Consider the following 13,766-nt stretch of genomic DNA (forward strand, 5'->3'; position numbering starts at 1 on the left):
AATTTCTGACCCTTTCAAGTTCTGACCCTGTCAGGTTCTGACCCTCTCAAGTTCCAACCCTCTCAAGTTCTGACCCTCTCAGGTTCTGACCTTCTCAAGTTCTGACCCTTTCAGGTTCTGACCCTCTCAGGTGCTGACCCTCTCAAGTTCAGACCCTTTCAAGTTCTGACCCTTTCAAGTTCTGACCCTCTCAAGTTCTGACCCTCTCAAGTTCTGACCCTGTCAGGTTCTGACCCTCAGGTTCTGACCCTCTCAAGTTCTGACCCTCTCAGGTTCTGACCCTCTCAAGTTCTGACCCTCTCAGGTTCTGACCCTCTCAATATCTGACCCTTTCAAGTTCTGACCCTCCCAAGTTCTGACCCTCTCAAGTTCTGACCCTTTGAAGTTCTGACCCTCAGGTTCTGACCTTCTCAAGTTCTGACCCTGTCAAGTTCTGACCCTCAGGTTCTGAGCCTCTCAAGTTCTGACCCTCTCAGGTTCTGACCCTCTCAATATCTGACCCTTTCAAGTTCTGACCCTCTCAGGTTCTGACCCTCTCAATATCTGAACCTTTCAAGTTCTGACCCTGTCAGGTTCTGACCCTCTCAAGTTCCAATCCTCTCAAGTTCTGACCCTCTCAGGTTCTGACCTTCTCAAGTTCTGACCCTTTCAGGTTCTGACCCTCTCAGGTGCTGACCCTCTCAAGTTCTGACCCTTTCAAGTTCTGACCCTCTCAAGTTCTGACCCTCTCGTTCTGACCCTCCCTCTCAAGTTCTGACCCTCTCAGGTTCTGACCCTCTCAAGTTCTGACCCTCCCAAGTTCTGACCCTGTCAGGTTCTGACCCCCTCAAGTTCTGACCCTGTCAAGTTCTGACCCTCTCAAGTTCTGACCCTTTCAAGTTCTGACCCTCTCATTTTCTGACCCTCTCAGGTTCTGACCCTCTCAAGTTCTGACCCTCTCAAGTTCTGACCCTCAGGTTCTGACCCTCTCAAGTTCTGACCCTCTCAGGTTCTGACCTTCTCAGGTTCTGACCCTCTCAAGTTCTGACCCTCTCAAGTTCTGATCCTTTAAAGTTCTGACCCTCTCAAGTTCTGAACCTCTCAAGTTCTGACCCTCTCGGGTTCTGACCCTCTCAAGTTCTGACCCTCTCAGGTTCTGACCCTCTCAAGTTCTGACCCTTTCAAGTTTTGACCCTCTCAAGTTCTGACCCTCTCAAGTTCTGACCCTCTCAAGTTCTGACCCTCCCAAGTTCTGACCCTGTCAGGTTCTGACCCCCTCAAGTTCTGACCCTGTCAAGTTCTGACCCTCTCAAGTTCTGACCCTTTCAAGTTCTGACCCTCTCATTTTCTGACCCTCTCAGGTTCTGACCCTCTCAAGTTCTGACCCTCTCAAGTTCTGACCCTCAGGTTCTGACCCTCTCAAGTTCTGACCCTCTCAGGTTCTGACCTTCTCAGGTTCTGACCCTCTCAAGTTCTGACCCTCTCAAGTTCTGATCCTTTAAAGTTCTGACCCTCTCAACTTCTGACCCTCTCAAGTTCTGACCCTCTCGGGTTCTGACCCTCTCAAGTTCTGACCCTCTCAGGTTCTGACCCTCTCAAGTTCTGTTCCTTTCAAGTTTTGACCCTCTCAAGTTCTGACCCTCTCAAGTTCTGACCCTTTCAAGTTTTGACCCTCTCAAGTTCTGACCCTCTCAAGTTCTGACCCTTTCAAGTTCTGACCCTCTCAAGTTCTGAGGGTCCATAATGTCATGATGAAAATTTAACATTCATATATTTTAGATTCATTGCACACTAGCTGAAATATTTGAGGTCTTTTATTGTCTTAATACAGATGATTTTGGCATACAGCTCATGAAAACCCAAAATTCCTATCTCACAAAATTACCATATCATTAAAAGGGTCTCTAAACGAGCTATGAACCTAATCATCTGAATCAACGAGTTAACTCTAAACCCCTTTCAAAAGATTCCTGAGGCCTTTAAAACTCCCAGCCTGGTTCATCACTCAAAACCCCAATCATGGGTAAGACTGCCGACCTGACTGCTGTCCAGAAGGCCACTATTGACACCCTCAAGCAAGAGGGTAAGGCACAGAAAGAAATTTCTGAACGAATAGGCTGTTCCCAGAGTGCTGTATCAAGGCACCTCAGTGGGAAGTCTGTGGGAAGGAAAAAGTGTGGCAGAAAACGCTGCACAACGAGAAGAGGTGACCGGACCTTGAGGAAGATTGTGGAGAAGGGCTGATTCCAGACCTTGGGGGACCTGCGGAAGCAGTGGACTGAGTCTGGAGTAGAAACATCCAGAGAACACCGTGCACAGGCGTGTGCAGGAAATGGGCAACAGGTGCCGCATTCCCCAGGTCAAGCCACTTTTGAACCAGAAACAGCGGCAGAAGCGCTTGACCCTGGCTACAGAGAAGCAGCACTGGACTGTTGCTCAGTGGTCCAAAGTACTTTTTTCGGATGAAGCAAATTCTGCATGTCATTTGGAAATCAAGGTGCCAGAGTCTGGAGGAAGACTGGGGAGAAGGAAATGCCAAAATGCCAGAAGTCCAGTGTCAAATACCCACAGTCAGTGATGGTCTGGGGTGCCATGTCAGCTGCTGGTGTTGGTCCACTGTGTTTTATCAAGGGCAGGGTCAATGCAGCTAGCTATCAGGAGATTTTGGAGCACTTCATGCTTCCATCTGCTGAAAAGCTTTATGGAGATGAAGATTTCATTTTTCAGCATGACCTGGCACCTGCTCACAGTGCCAAAACCACTGGTAAATGGTTTACTGACCATGGTATCACTGTGCTCAATTGGCCTGCCAACTCTCCTGACTTGAACCCCATAGAGAATATGTGGGATATTTTGAAGAGAACGTTGAGAGACTCAAGACCCAACACTCTGGATGAGCTAAAGGCCGCTATCGAAGCATCCTGGGCCTCCACAAGACCTCAGCAGTGCCACAGACTGATTGCCTCCATGCCACGCCGCATTGAAGCAGTCATTTCTGCAAAAGGATTCCCGACCAAGTATTGAGTGCATAACTGTACATGATTATTTGAAGGTTGACGTTTTTTGTATTAAAAACACTTTTCTTTTATTGGTCGGATGAAATATGCTAATTTTGTGAGATAGGAATTTTGGGTTTTCATGAGCTGTATGCCAAAATCATCCGTATTAAGACACTAAAAGACCTGAAATATTTCAGTTAGTGTGCAATGAATCTAAAATATATGAATGTTAAATTTTCATCATGACATTATGGAAAATAATGAACTTTATCACAATATGCTAATATTTTGAGAAGGACCTGTAAGACAAGAATCAGCTGTACTGGTTGAGCTAAACCATCAGTTCACTTTAACACAATGATGTGGTTGAAAACAATCCTGAAAGAAACATATTTCTGGTTCTGTTTGGTCCAGCCGGACCTCAGTTAATAAAAAGCTCATATAACTCAATTCAATTTATTTATATAGCGCCAATTCACAACACATGTCGTCTCAAGGTTCTTCACAACAGTCAGGTTCATACATTCCAATTAATCGTAACCATTGAACAGTTCAGTCAGATTCAGTTATTTATTCAAATTGGATAAAAAGTTTTTCTATCTAAGGAAACCCAGCAGATTGCATCCAGTCAGTGACTTGCAGCATTCACTCCTCCTGGATGAGCATGTAGAGACAGTGGACAGTCACTGGTGTTGACTTTGCAGCAATCCCTCATACTGAGCATGCATGTAGCGACAGTGGAGAGGAAAAACTCCCTTTTAACAGGAAGAAACCTCCAGCAGAACCAGAACCAGGCTCAGTGTGAGCGGCCATCTGCCACGACCAACTTGGGCTTTGAGAGAACAGAGCAGAGACACAAAAAGAACAAAGAACCACTGATCCAGGAGTACTTTCTATTGGAAGGAAAAGTAAATGTTAATGGATGTAGCTCCTTTAGTCGTTTCATCTAGAAAGAAAGAACAGATAAACTCTGAGCCAGTTTTCAAGGTTAGAGTCTGAAAGAGAACATAGAGTTAGTTACAGTAGAAGCTCAGTCAGTAGCCATGTCTAGGAGAGAGAAAGGGTTAAACACTAAAAGACAGGGCTATGTGGATCATCTGTAGAGGGTGAGCATTAAGTTGTTGCTAGCAGAAGCTCGGACAATTCCCCTCTCCAGAAAGGTGTCACAGGTAGACACAGAGTCAGGCCAGGTGTAGCTTCTAGGAAGAGAAAAGAGAGAGAACAAAGTTAAAAGCTGAAATAACAGCAAATAATGCAAAATTGGAGAGTAGTATGAGAATGTAGCGAAGAGGATGAAAGTGGTCATTATGTCCTCAGGCAGCCTAAGCCTATATCAGCATAACTACCATATAGTAGGCGCCACTGTGGTTCAGTAGGAAGAGTAGTTGTCTTGCAATCGGAAGGTTGTGGGTTTGATTCCAGCTTCCTCCTGCTGTATGTCAATGTGCCTCTGGGCAAGGCACTTAACCTCAAGTTGCCTACCGATCTGCGTATCGGTGTATGAATGTGTGAGCGTTAGTGAGTGCGATTGGGTGAATGTGGCTCTAGTGTAAAGCGCTTTGAGCGGTCTGTATGACTGGAGAGGCGCTATATAAATTCAGTCCAATTCAGTCCATAGTTTCAGTTCAGATTATTTAGTTAAACGGCGCTTATTTACAACAATGTCGTCTCAAGGAACCCCACAAAGGGTCCCACTGATGGTCATTGTTATACTAAAAACCACAAGGATTGGGATACCTCTCTCTGTCAGACTGATTATAACCATTGGAAAAGAGAAGGGGTCATACAGGTAGCAGAAATGGAGGGTGTGTTTGGACCTCAACCATAACTGAGCCGGTTTTCTTCAACTCAAACTCCACATTTTAGCACAGTTAACACACAGACCTAAACAGTGGTGCTCATGGTCAAAGTGACACTTTGTTTGCAGAAGGCTCCAACCGTGTTAAAATATTTAAATATGGATCAAAAGCAAATATTACCTTCAAGCAACACAACCTGCAACCAAGTGAATGAGCTCTTCCATCAATCATCACACAGTGGACAACAGCATAGAGCCCTCAGTGTGAATCAGTGCTCCACTGCTGTCATGGTAGCGTGTTGTAAAGCTTTCAGGCCAGAGCCTTTAGTTATCGTTCTACACGGCCTCTGAGTTTCCTTCTGGCAAAGAATTAGATCCAGACTGCTGGAGATAGACACCAGCTCCCCTACAACCCAGTATGGAAGAAGCAGGTATAGAAGATGGATGGATGACAGAAAAGACTGTAAATGCAAATCAAAATAAAATCTCAGGGCATAAGAAATGAAGACAATAAAAATTAAATCTATTACAGAATAAGAAATACCCTCTGCTGATACTCAGTCTTATCTGCCATAGACCTCCTCCACTGATGATCAGATTGACTGGTTTCATTTATTTCATATGCTTCATTTTTCCATTAAACATCACAGAGCTTCATGCTGATCTGAGCACAAAACTCTACATCTTCTGAGGAGAAGATATGAAACATGGAGGACGGTTGGTTTGCTGCCTTTGCTCCTGAGCTCTGGAACTCCTCATCATCAGAGCTGAGATCATCACTGAGCTTGGAGCTAAAACACATCTAGACACACAACTGTTGTCCAGCTGTGGTTGATGTTTAAAGTGTCACTTATCTGGACGTGTCCATCCAGATAACTTTTATATCTTTTTATATATTTCTGTATTTTTTACTTTTCTTCCTCCTTGTTTTATTTTTCCTGACACGTGAAGCTCTTTCAGCACCGTTCGGACTGTTGAGAAGTGCTATAAATAAACTTTGATTTGACTTGATCACCTTTGAATTAAGAACAAGAGAATAAGTGAAGATCAGAGATTCATGAGGAGAAATTATCCAACTGTAATAATTATTCAGGTTTCAGGGCAGAAAAAGGAAATTTTAAACAGAAATCAGGAGCATCAATGATTTACTTGAAGGTCATCAATGAAACCAAAGTAAGAACATCTCAGCACTGCTGATGACCTCCATACTATTCCAGGACTGACAGTAGCTGTTGGACCTTCATCCCTGCTGAGATGATGAGGAAGATGATACAGAGTAAAGAGCTGTGATGAAGATCTGCTGAGGTTCTACTGAGGTCCATGGTTGAGAACAACTCAGACCCTGAAGACATGTGGTCCTACTCTTACTGCTGCTGGACAGACAGACTGACCTTCACTTCAAACCAACATGAGCTCCTCTGAGGAGGTTCTTCAGGGTCTCAGATCAAACACTGAACTCATGAACCAGGTTTTGGTTCTGGATGGTTCTGGACCTCCATCAAACAGTCCTCATCCCAGATGACTCTAACAATCATGAAGGAGAACTTGATAGAAATCCTGGAGATGTTCTGGTTCTGATCAGAGTAAAACCAGTTTGTTGGATTAATTCTGACCTAAAATGAGGAGCAGCATCATCTGGCTCCAGTTGGTGTTGTTCTGAAGTCCATCTGGAAGCAAGGCTCCTCCTGAAATCACCAGAACTAATAAAGTCGGGTTTTATAGAAGGAGGAACTTTCCAGATGAAATATTTGCTCTAGTTTGAAATATGTGATAAAAAGTAAAGAAAATGAAGGAAAAGTTCTTCAAGAACCCGACTGAGAAGAGACGATTTGAGGCTCGTTAGTTGGAGATGATTGAACCACAAAGCAGACGGATGTTTTCTGGACCTCCTAGAAGACACCATGTCTGAGCTGCAGGACAGAAGTAATGTTTTCTGTTCACAACGTTGGAAGCAAATACTCTGATTTCTTCATCATCCATGTTGTTAGATCATCACTAGACGTTGTTTCATCGTCACAAAGTTCATGTTCAGCATCTAAATCGGAGACTTTATTAGGAATAGTGTTCAGAAGACCTGCCAGAAACCATCAACAAACATCAGCAGCTATTAAATCTGAGTTATTTTTATGGTTTGAAGGAAATCTGCTTTAATCTGCTGTAAAAACCAGTTGATCAGCTGCATGAAACTGGGAATGGTTGAATAATTAAAATGGTTCAAGGGTCATTCTGCAGATTCAGTGTCGAGTTTAAAACTCAGAAAGACACAAACTACGTCTCCATGATGAAGATTTAATGAAGCTTTGGTTGCAGGAGACCTCCTCTCCGTTCAGCCTGCTGCTCCTGATAAAGAGCACCAGACCTCCTGGAGAGAAGGTCCCGTTTCATACACAGCAAACATCTCAGTGCAGTAGATACATGTGACAACTTTATAATGACTGGATATATAGAAGAGAGGAGGAAGAGCAGCAGAGTGAAGAAGAACTTAGAAAAACACTGAAACATCCAGGTTGACTCCACAGAAATCCTGGAGATACAAACTGCTTCTCACACAGTAACAGAGGTCCGTAGAAGATCAAATATGGATCAGAACATTCACAGGACATATATATATACAATCAATACTGATCAATACAGAGTCTGCAGACTGGATCAAGGTTCCTCTGATGATCCATCAGAACCTTCACTGAGATCTTCTCTCTGATCCAAAGTCAGATTGGATCAGTAATCAAAGATGGATTAACAAACTAATCAGACTGATTGATCAGCCATCAGAGGAGTCGGATCAGTGGAGCTGGTTCTGGTCCTGATTTCCTCTGGTTGGTCCTGGACCTGAACTGTTGCTGCTGAGGAGACAGAAGACAGTCAGTCAGAAGACAGATGGTCAGAAGATAGATGTACAGAAGATAGATGGACAGAAGATAGATGGACAGAAGACAGATGGAAAGAAGATAGATGGACAGAAGATAGATGGACAGAAGATAGATGGTCAGAAGATAGATGGACAGAAGACAGTCTGTCAAAAGATAGATGGACAGAACATAGATGGACAGAAGATAGATGGACAGAAGATAGATGGACAGATGATAGATGGACAGAAGATAGATGGACAGAAGATAGATGGACAGAAGATAGATGGACCAAGAGACAAACCTTTGATTTTCAGCTGAACTGTTTTCCGTCTCCAGATGTTCTCGCTAGAGACTACACATCTGTACTCTCCACTGTCTCTCTCTGTGGGACGTCTCAGAACCAGACTGAGGTCTCCAGTTCTCAGCAGGTCTTCATTCATCTTTGTTCTGTTTCTGTAGAACTGGTCCTGTTTTTCAGGCTTGTCAGAACCATTCTTATAGACATGGAGCTTCCTGTCTCTGATGTCTCTCCACACCACTCTAGCATCTCCCAGCAGATCAGGTGTTGTTGTGAACGGCAGCAGGACAGACTCCGCCCCCTCCTCCACCTTCACCTGACAGTCTGAGAGAACAACAAAGAGGAAGATGAGCTGTAGAGACAGCAGCAGCAGCAGCTCTTCATCACTTTATTGACTGATTGTGTAGAAAGCTGAAGGCCAGAAGAAGATGAGAGCAGAAGGTAACAGAAAGGTTCTGCAGACGATCAGAATCCTGATGCTGTTGAGATGTTTAGTCCATGTGCTGCTGCACGGCAGTGTGCAGCTGCTTCATGACACACACACCTTCATCACATCACAGCCTCCTTGTTCCTGCAGCAGCAGCAGGATCTACTCAGATCATCTCTAAATCTCTGTCAGATGATCTCTTCCCACTCCACTGCTGTAGAACCAGAACCCATAAAGAATTCACTGGGTTCTGGTTCTAAAACTGCAGCTGCTCTCTTTCTTCTTCACCAACATGTTTGGAGAGAAGAAGCTGGATCCCTGCAGAGACACCAAGTTCTCATCAACATCACGTGAGAAGCAGCTTTCCAGCCTGAAGATTCAGAACCAAACAGCATCACTGGTTCTGAACCAGTTTACTGTGGAAATGGATCCAGTTGCTGCTGTTCAGACGGACCTCAGATCGGCTGCTTCCTCCAAACAAACTCCATCACTGAGTGGTTCTGCTGCATCGGTCCTGTTGGACCTTGGAACATGTTAGCAGGATGAAGGAAACGGGCCAAAGCTTCAGTCTCTGAGAGCAGAACCACAGCTTGAAGAGGCAAATCTATCCTTCAAACTGGACCAGAATGTCTGCGGGATTCTTCCAGAACTTCACAGCTAAATATCCGGACCCGTCTCCTACAAAGGAGCTTCTACAGAAGTTCAGAGAAGAAAGTTCTTCCAGGTTGAATCTGGACCTTCATTCCCAGGTAAACCTTCTCTCAAAGATCTGTTGTCCAGGTTCTTTGGACCTGGAACTCAAGTCCAGATGAACTCCCAGCCATCAACATCCCATAATAAGCGTGTGAGTTGGTGGACCAATCAGGATGAGGTTCTGTGTGTTTGTGACAGAAGCTTGAGGACCAGTTCAGTTTGGTTCTGTCAGACCTTCAGCAGTAGAGGACTTGTTTCAATGAGCAACAGTTTGTCTGTAGAACCGAGCCATGAGGCGCCTCTGGTTCTGGTTGCTTTCATCATGTGATGTCTGAGATCTTCTCTGGACTGTGGACTCACCTGTTGGTACCGAGTGGTTCTCTGGTTCCACTGATGAAACACAAACATCTGATCACTGTTGGAGCTCCAACTAGTTAGTTAGAACCAGACAGAAATGTTCCTGTGCTGATCCAAACCTATCAGAACCTGGGCCTCAGTTCTTCTGCTATCATGTGAATTTAGTGAACAGAGTTCTCGCCAGCGCATAGCGGCCCGCTACGATGAAATTAGGCCCTTTCACTGGCATCTGGACTCCCTCTCTGTGTGGTTTTTATGACGGCTGTAGCGCTGAGTCTGTTCCTGCTTCCTTTCACCCCATGAAGGGGGCGTAGTGCGCACGCCGCTGCACCCTAAAAGCCATTATTTTCAGTGGCGGTTTTTCGCTGCGCCGAACAAAGAGCAGCGGAGCTCAGCGCACCGCTCGGCGTTCTGCTGCACGGGCTGGTAGGCCTCCAGGTTGGGTTATCTGCACTCACTTTAGAAGCTTTGAATTTACAGGGGTTGGACAATGAAACTGAAACACCTGTCATTTTAGTGTGGGAGGTTTCATGGCTAAATTGGACCAGCCTGGTAGCCAGTCTTCATTGATTGCATATTGCACCAGTAAGAGCAGAGTGTGAATGTTCAATTAGCAGGGTAAGAGCACAGTTTTACTCAAAATATTGAAATGCACACAACATTATGGGTGACATACCAGAGTTCAAAAGAGGACAAATTGTTGGTGCACGTCTTGCTGGCGCATCTGTGACCAAGACAGCAAGTCTTTATGATGTATCAAGAGCCACGGTATCCAGGGTAATGTCAGCATACCACCAAGAAGAACGAACCACATCCAACAGGATTAACTGTGGACGCAAGAGGAAGCTGTCTGAAAGGGATGTTCGGGTACTAACCCGGATTGTATCCAAAAAACATAAAACCAGAATTAAATGTGCACCTCAACTCTCCTGTTTCCACCAGAACTGTCCGTCAGGAGCTCCACAGGGTCAATATACACGGCCGGGCTGCTATAGCCAAACCTTTGGTCACTCATGCCAATGCCAAACGTCGGTTTCAATGGTGCAAGGAGCGCAAATCTTGGACTGTGGACAATGTGAAACATGTATTGTTCTCTGATGAGTCCACCTTTATTGTTTTCCCCTCATCCGGGAGAGTTACGGTGTGGAGAAGCCCCAAAGAAGCGTACCACCCAGACTGTTGCATGCCCAGAGTGAAGCATGGGGGTGGATCAGTGATGGTTTGGGCTGCCATATCATGGCATTCCCTTGGCCCAATACTTGTGCTAGATGGGCGCGTCACTGCCAAGGACTACCAAACCATTCTTGAGGACCATGTGCATCCAATGGTTCAAACATTGTATCCTGAAGGCGGTGCTGTGTATCAGGATGACAATGCACCAATACACACAGCAAGACTGGTGAAAGATTGGTTTGATGAACATGAAAGTGAAGTTGAACATCTCCCATGGCCTGCACAGTCACCAGATCTAAATATTATTGAGCCACTTTGGGGTGTTTTGGAGGAGTGAGTCAGGAAACGTTTTTCTCCACCAGTATCACGTAGTGACCTGGTCACTATCCTGCAAGAAGAATGGCTTAAAATCCCTCTGACCACTGTGCAGGACTTGTATATGTCATTCCCAAGATGAATTGATGCTGTATTGGCTGCAAAAGGAGGCCCTACACCATACTAATGAATTATTGTGGTCTAAAACCAGGTGTTTCAGTTTCATTGTCCAACCCCTGTACTTTTGCATTTATAATGTATATTTTTTGTGCGCTTCTCTTTACATCACATTTACTTTGACTCTTCCACCTTCTAATGAGCCTCTGATCACTATTGATCACAACTAATCAGCTGATTGGAAAAATACAACAACATCAGTTTTAAACCACTGACCTTTGACCCAGAGATCAACTTGTTTCTTCATCAGGATGTTTCCCTCCCTGCTGGAGATGCTGCAGGTGTAGATGTCACTGTCTTTATCTGTGGGATGTTTCAGAGTCAGACTGAGGTCTCTAGTTCTCAGCAGGTCTTCATTCATCTTGGTTCTGCTTCTGTAGAACTCATCCTGTTCTTCAGGATGATCAGAACCGTTCTCATACACATGGACCTTCATGTTGTATCCATCCCTCCACTCCACTCTAAAGATATGTTTTTCTGCACTAGTGGCCTTTAATTTTGTATTTTTTGACAGTAGGTAGACAGGAAAGGGGTGGAGAGAGGGGGAGACATTCGGTAAATGTTGCCGGGTCCAGGAATCGAACCCAGGACAGCCGCTTCGAGGACTATAGCCTCTGCATATGGTCACGTGCGTCGCCCCTACACCATCAGTGCCACGCTCCCTCCACTCCACTGTAGCATCTTCAGGCACGTGAACTGTGGTTCTGCAGGGCAGCAGGACAGACTCCACTCCTGAATCCACCTCCACCTGTTGGACTGAGAGGACAACAAAGGACAAGATGAGTTGGACAGACAGCAGCAGCAGCTCTGAGGACATTTTCTTTGACTGGATGAAGTTCCAACATGTTGGACTGGTTCCAGTCTGAAATGGGCCCCATGTCTCCACTGAAGAGAGACAGTGTTGTATTTGCTGTGGGTCCAATCAGCAGCAGAACCGACTGTTGGACAGAAAGTCCTCAGTGTGGACAGGAGACCCAGCAGAACCCTGCAGACTGACCCAACCAGCAGTCAACACTGTGTTCAAGCTGCTGCTGCAGTTCTTCACAGCTTCAACATGTTGATCCAACATCTTCATCTAGCTCCTGGTTCCCTCAGACTGGCAGAAAGACAAAGACAGGTCCAACTGGAGACCAGAACCAGACAGGCTCTAAGTGGGATTAGTTTTCAGCAGCTCAGTCTTTTCAACGTGGACCAACCAGAAGAAATGAAGCAACACTTCAGATGTTCCTGTCCTCTAGTTTGATTCCTGACATGTTGAAGGAAGATCCATGGAGGAAGATCTTCTTCCTGGTCCTCACAACCTTCAGTGAAGAGAAGCTTCTCTCTGACAACCTGACCGGGTTCTGGAAGTGTTGATGAAACTACTTTAAGGTGATGGTTCTGAAGCTGTGCAGAGATCCAGAACCTTCCAGCACACCTGACAGGAAAACTGGCTGAAAGGTGAGAGGAGCTGAAGCTTCTGGACCTCTGAGGCCTGGTTCTGCTGGATTCTGGAGGGATCCATGTTTCTGATGGTGGTCAGGGAGAAATGTTTCTAAAACAGAATCAGAACCACCTCTCTGTTGGAGCTCAAACTAGTTAATTAGAGCCAGACAGAAATGTTCCTGTGCTGATCCAAACAGTTCCCTTGGAAGAACCTATCAGAACCTGGGCCTCAGTTCTTCTGCTATCATGTGAATTTAGTGAGAAATGCTGCAAATCTTGATGTGATGTTGGTTCTGCTGATTTCAGGACAAATGTTCCTTTCAGATGTGAAACCAGCGGTTCTGGTTGCAGGAACTTAAATGCTGATGTTTCTCTTCTGATCCATGTGTCGGTTCTGAACCCAAACCCGTTTCTCCAGCAGTGGAAATGGTCCCGAGTCAAAGCGTCCAGCTGCTTCTTCAGTCCCACCAAAGCTTCCATTGATCAGATTAGTGTTTGTCATGAGAAGTGATGAAAACCTGGAGCTGGAAACTGGTCCCTGTCTGGACTGGACCTCTGCCTCCTACACTGGTTCCTCATCTTCATCATTCTAATGTGTTGCTATGGAAACATGCTGCACTCATTACATCACATTTACTTTGACTCTTCCACCTTCTAATGAGCCTCTGATCACTATTGATCACAACTAATCAGCTGATTGGAAAAATACAATAACATCAGTTTTAAACCACTGACCTTTGACCCAGAGATCAACTTGTTTCTTCATCAGGATGTTTCCCTTCCTGCTGGAGACGATGCAGGTGTAGATGTTACTGTCTTTATCTGTGGGATGTTTCAGAGTCAGACTGAGGTCTTTAGTTCTCAGCAGGTCTTCATTCATCTTGGTTCTGGTTCTGTAGAACTGGTGCTGTTGTTCAGGATGATCAGAACCGTTCTCATACACATGGACCTTATCACCATCACAATCCCTCCACTCCACTCTAGCATCTTTAGGCAGGTGAACTATGGTTCTCCAGGGCAGCAGGACCGACTCCACCCCTGAATCCACCTCCACCTTGTAATCTGAGAGGACAACAAAGGACAAGATGAGTTGGACAGACAGCAGCAGGAGGTCTGATGGTCACATGACTGTCTCCTCCTTGTCTCTGAGTCTCATGTTGGTGGAGGACTCTCAGGATGAAGAAGGTCCAGCAGGTTGTCTGAGGACGTGGACCAACCAGGTGACCTGAGCTCACCTGACGTCTGTCTCTTGTCTGACAGAAACCAGTTTAAACCA

General features: G+C 45.3%; 1 protein-coding gene across 1 annotated transcript in view; it reads right to left on the reverse strand.

Moving 5' to 3' along the window:
- Positions 1 to 13,563, reverse strand: part of LOC124880625 (junctional adhesion molecule-like) — an 84,727-nt gene extending 71,164 nt beyond the window's left edge. Inside the window, exons 1-2 of the mRNA XM_047385903.1 lie at positions 13,226 to 13,563; positions 11,814 to 11,821 (exon numbers count right to left, since the gene is read on the reverse strand). Of these exons, the coding sequence (XP_047241859.1) occupies positions 11,814 to 11,821; positions 13,226 to 13,370 (153 nt within the window). The 5' untranslated portion in view covers positions 13,371 to 13,563. The remainder of the gene's footprint in view (positions 1 to 11,813; positions 11,822 to 13,225) is intronic.
- Between the last annotated feature and the right edge of the window lie 203 nt (positions 13,564 to 13,766).

Source organism: Girardinichthys multiradiatus, chromosome 14 (assembly GCF_021462225.1).
Source record: "Girardinichthys multiradiatus isolate DD_20200921_A chromosome 14, DD_fGirMul_XY1, whole genome shotgun sequence".
In the NCBI taxonomy this organism is placed as follows: domain Eukaryota; kingdom Metazoa; phylum Chordata; class Actinopteri; order Cyprinodontiformes; family Goodeidae; genus Girardinichthys; species Girardinichthys multiradiatus.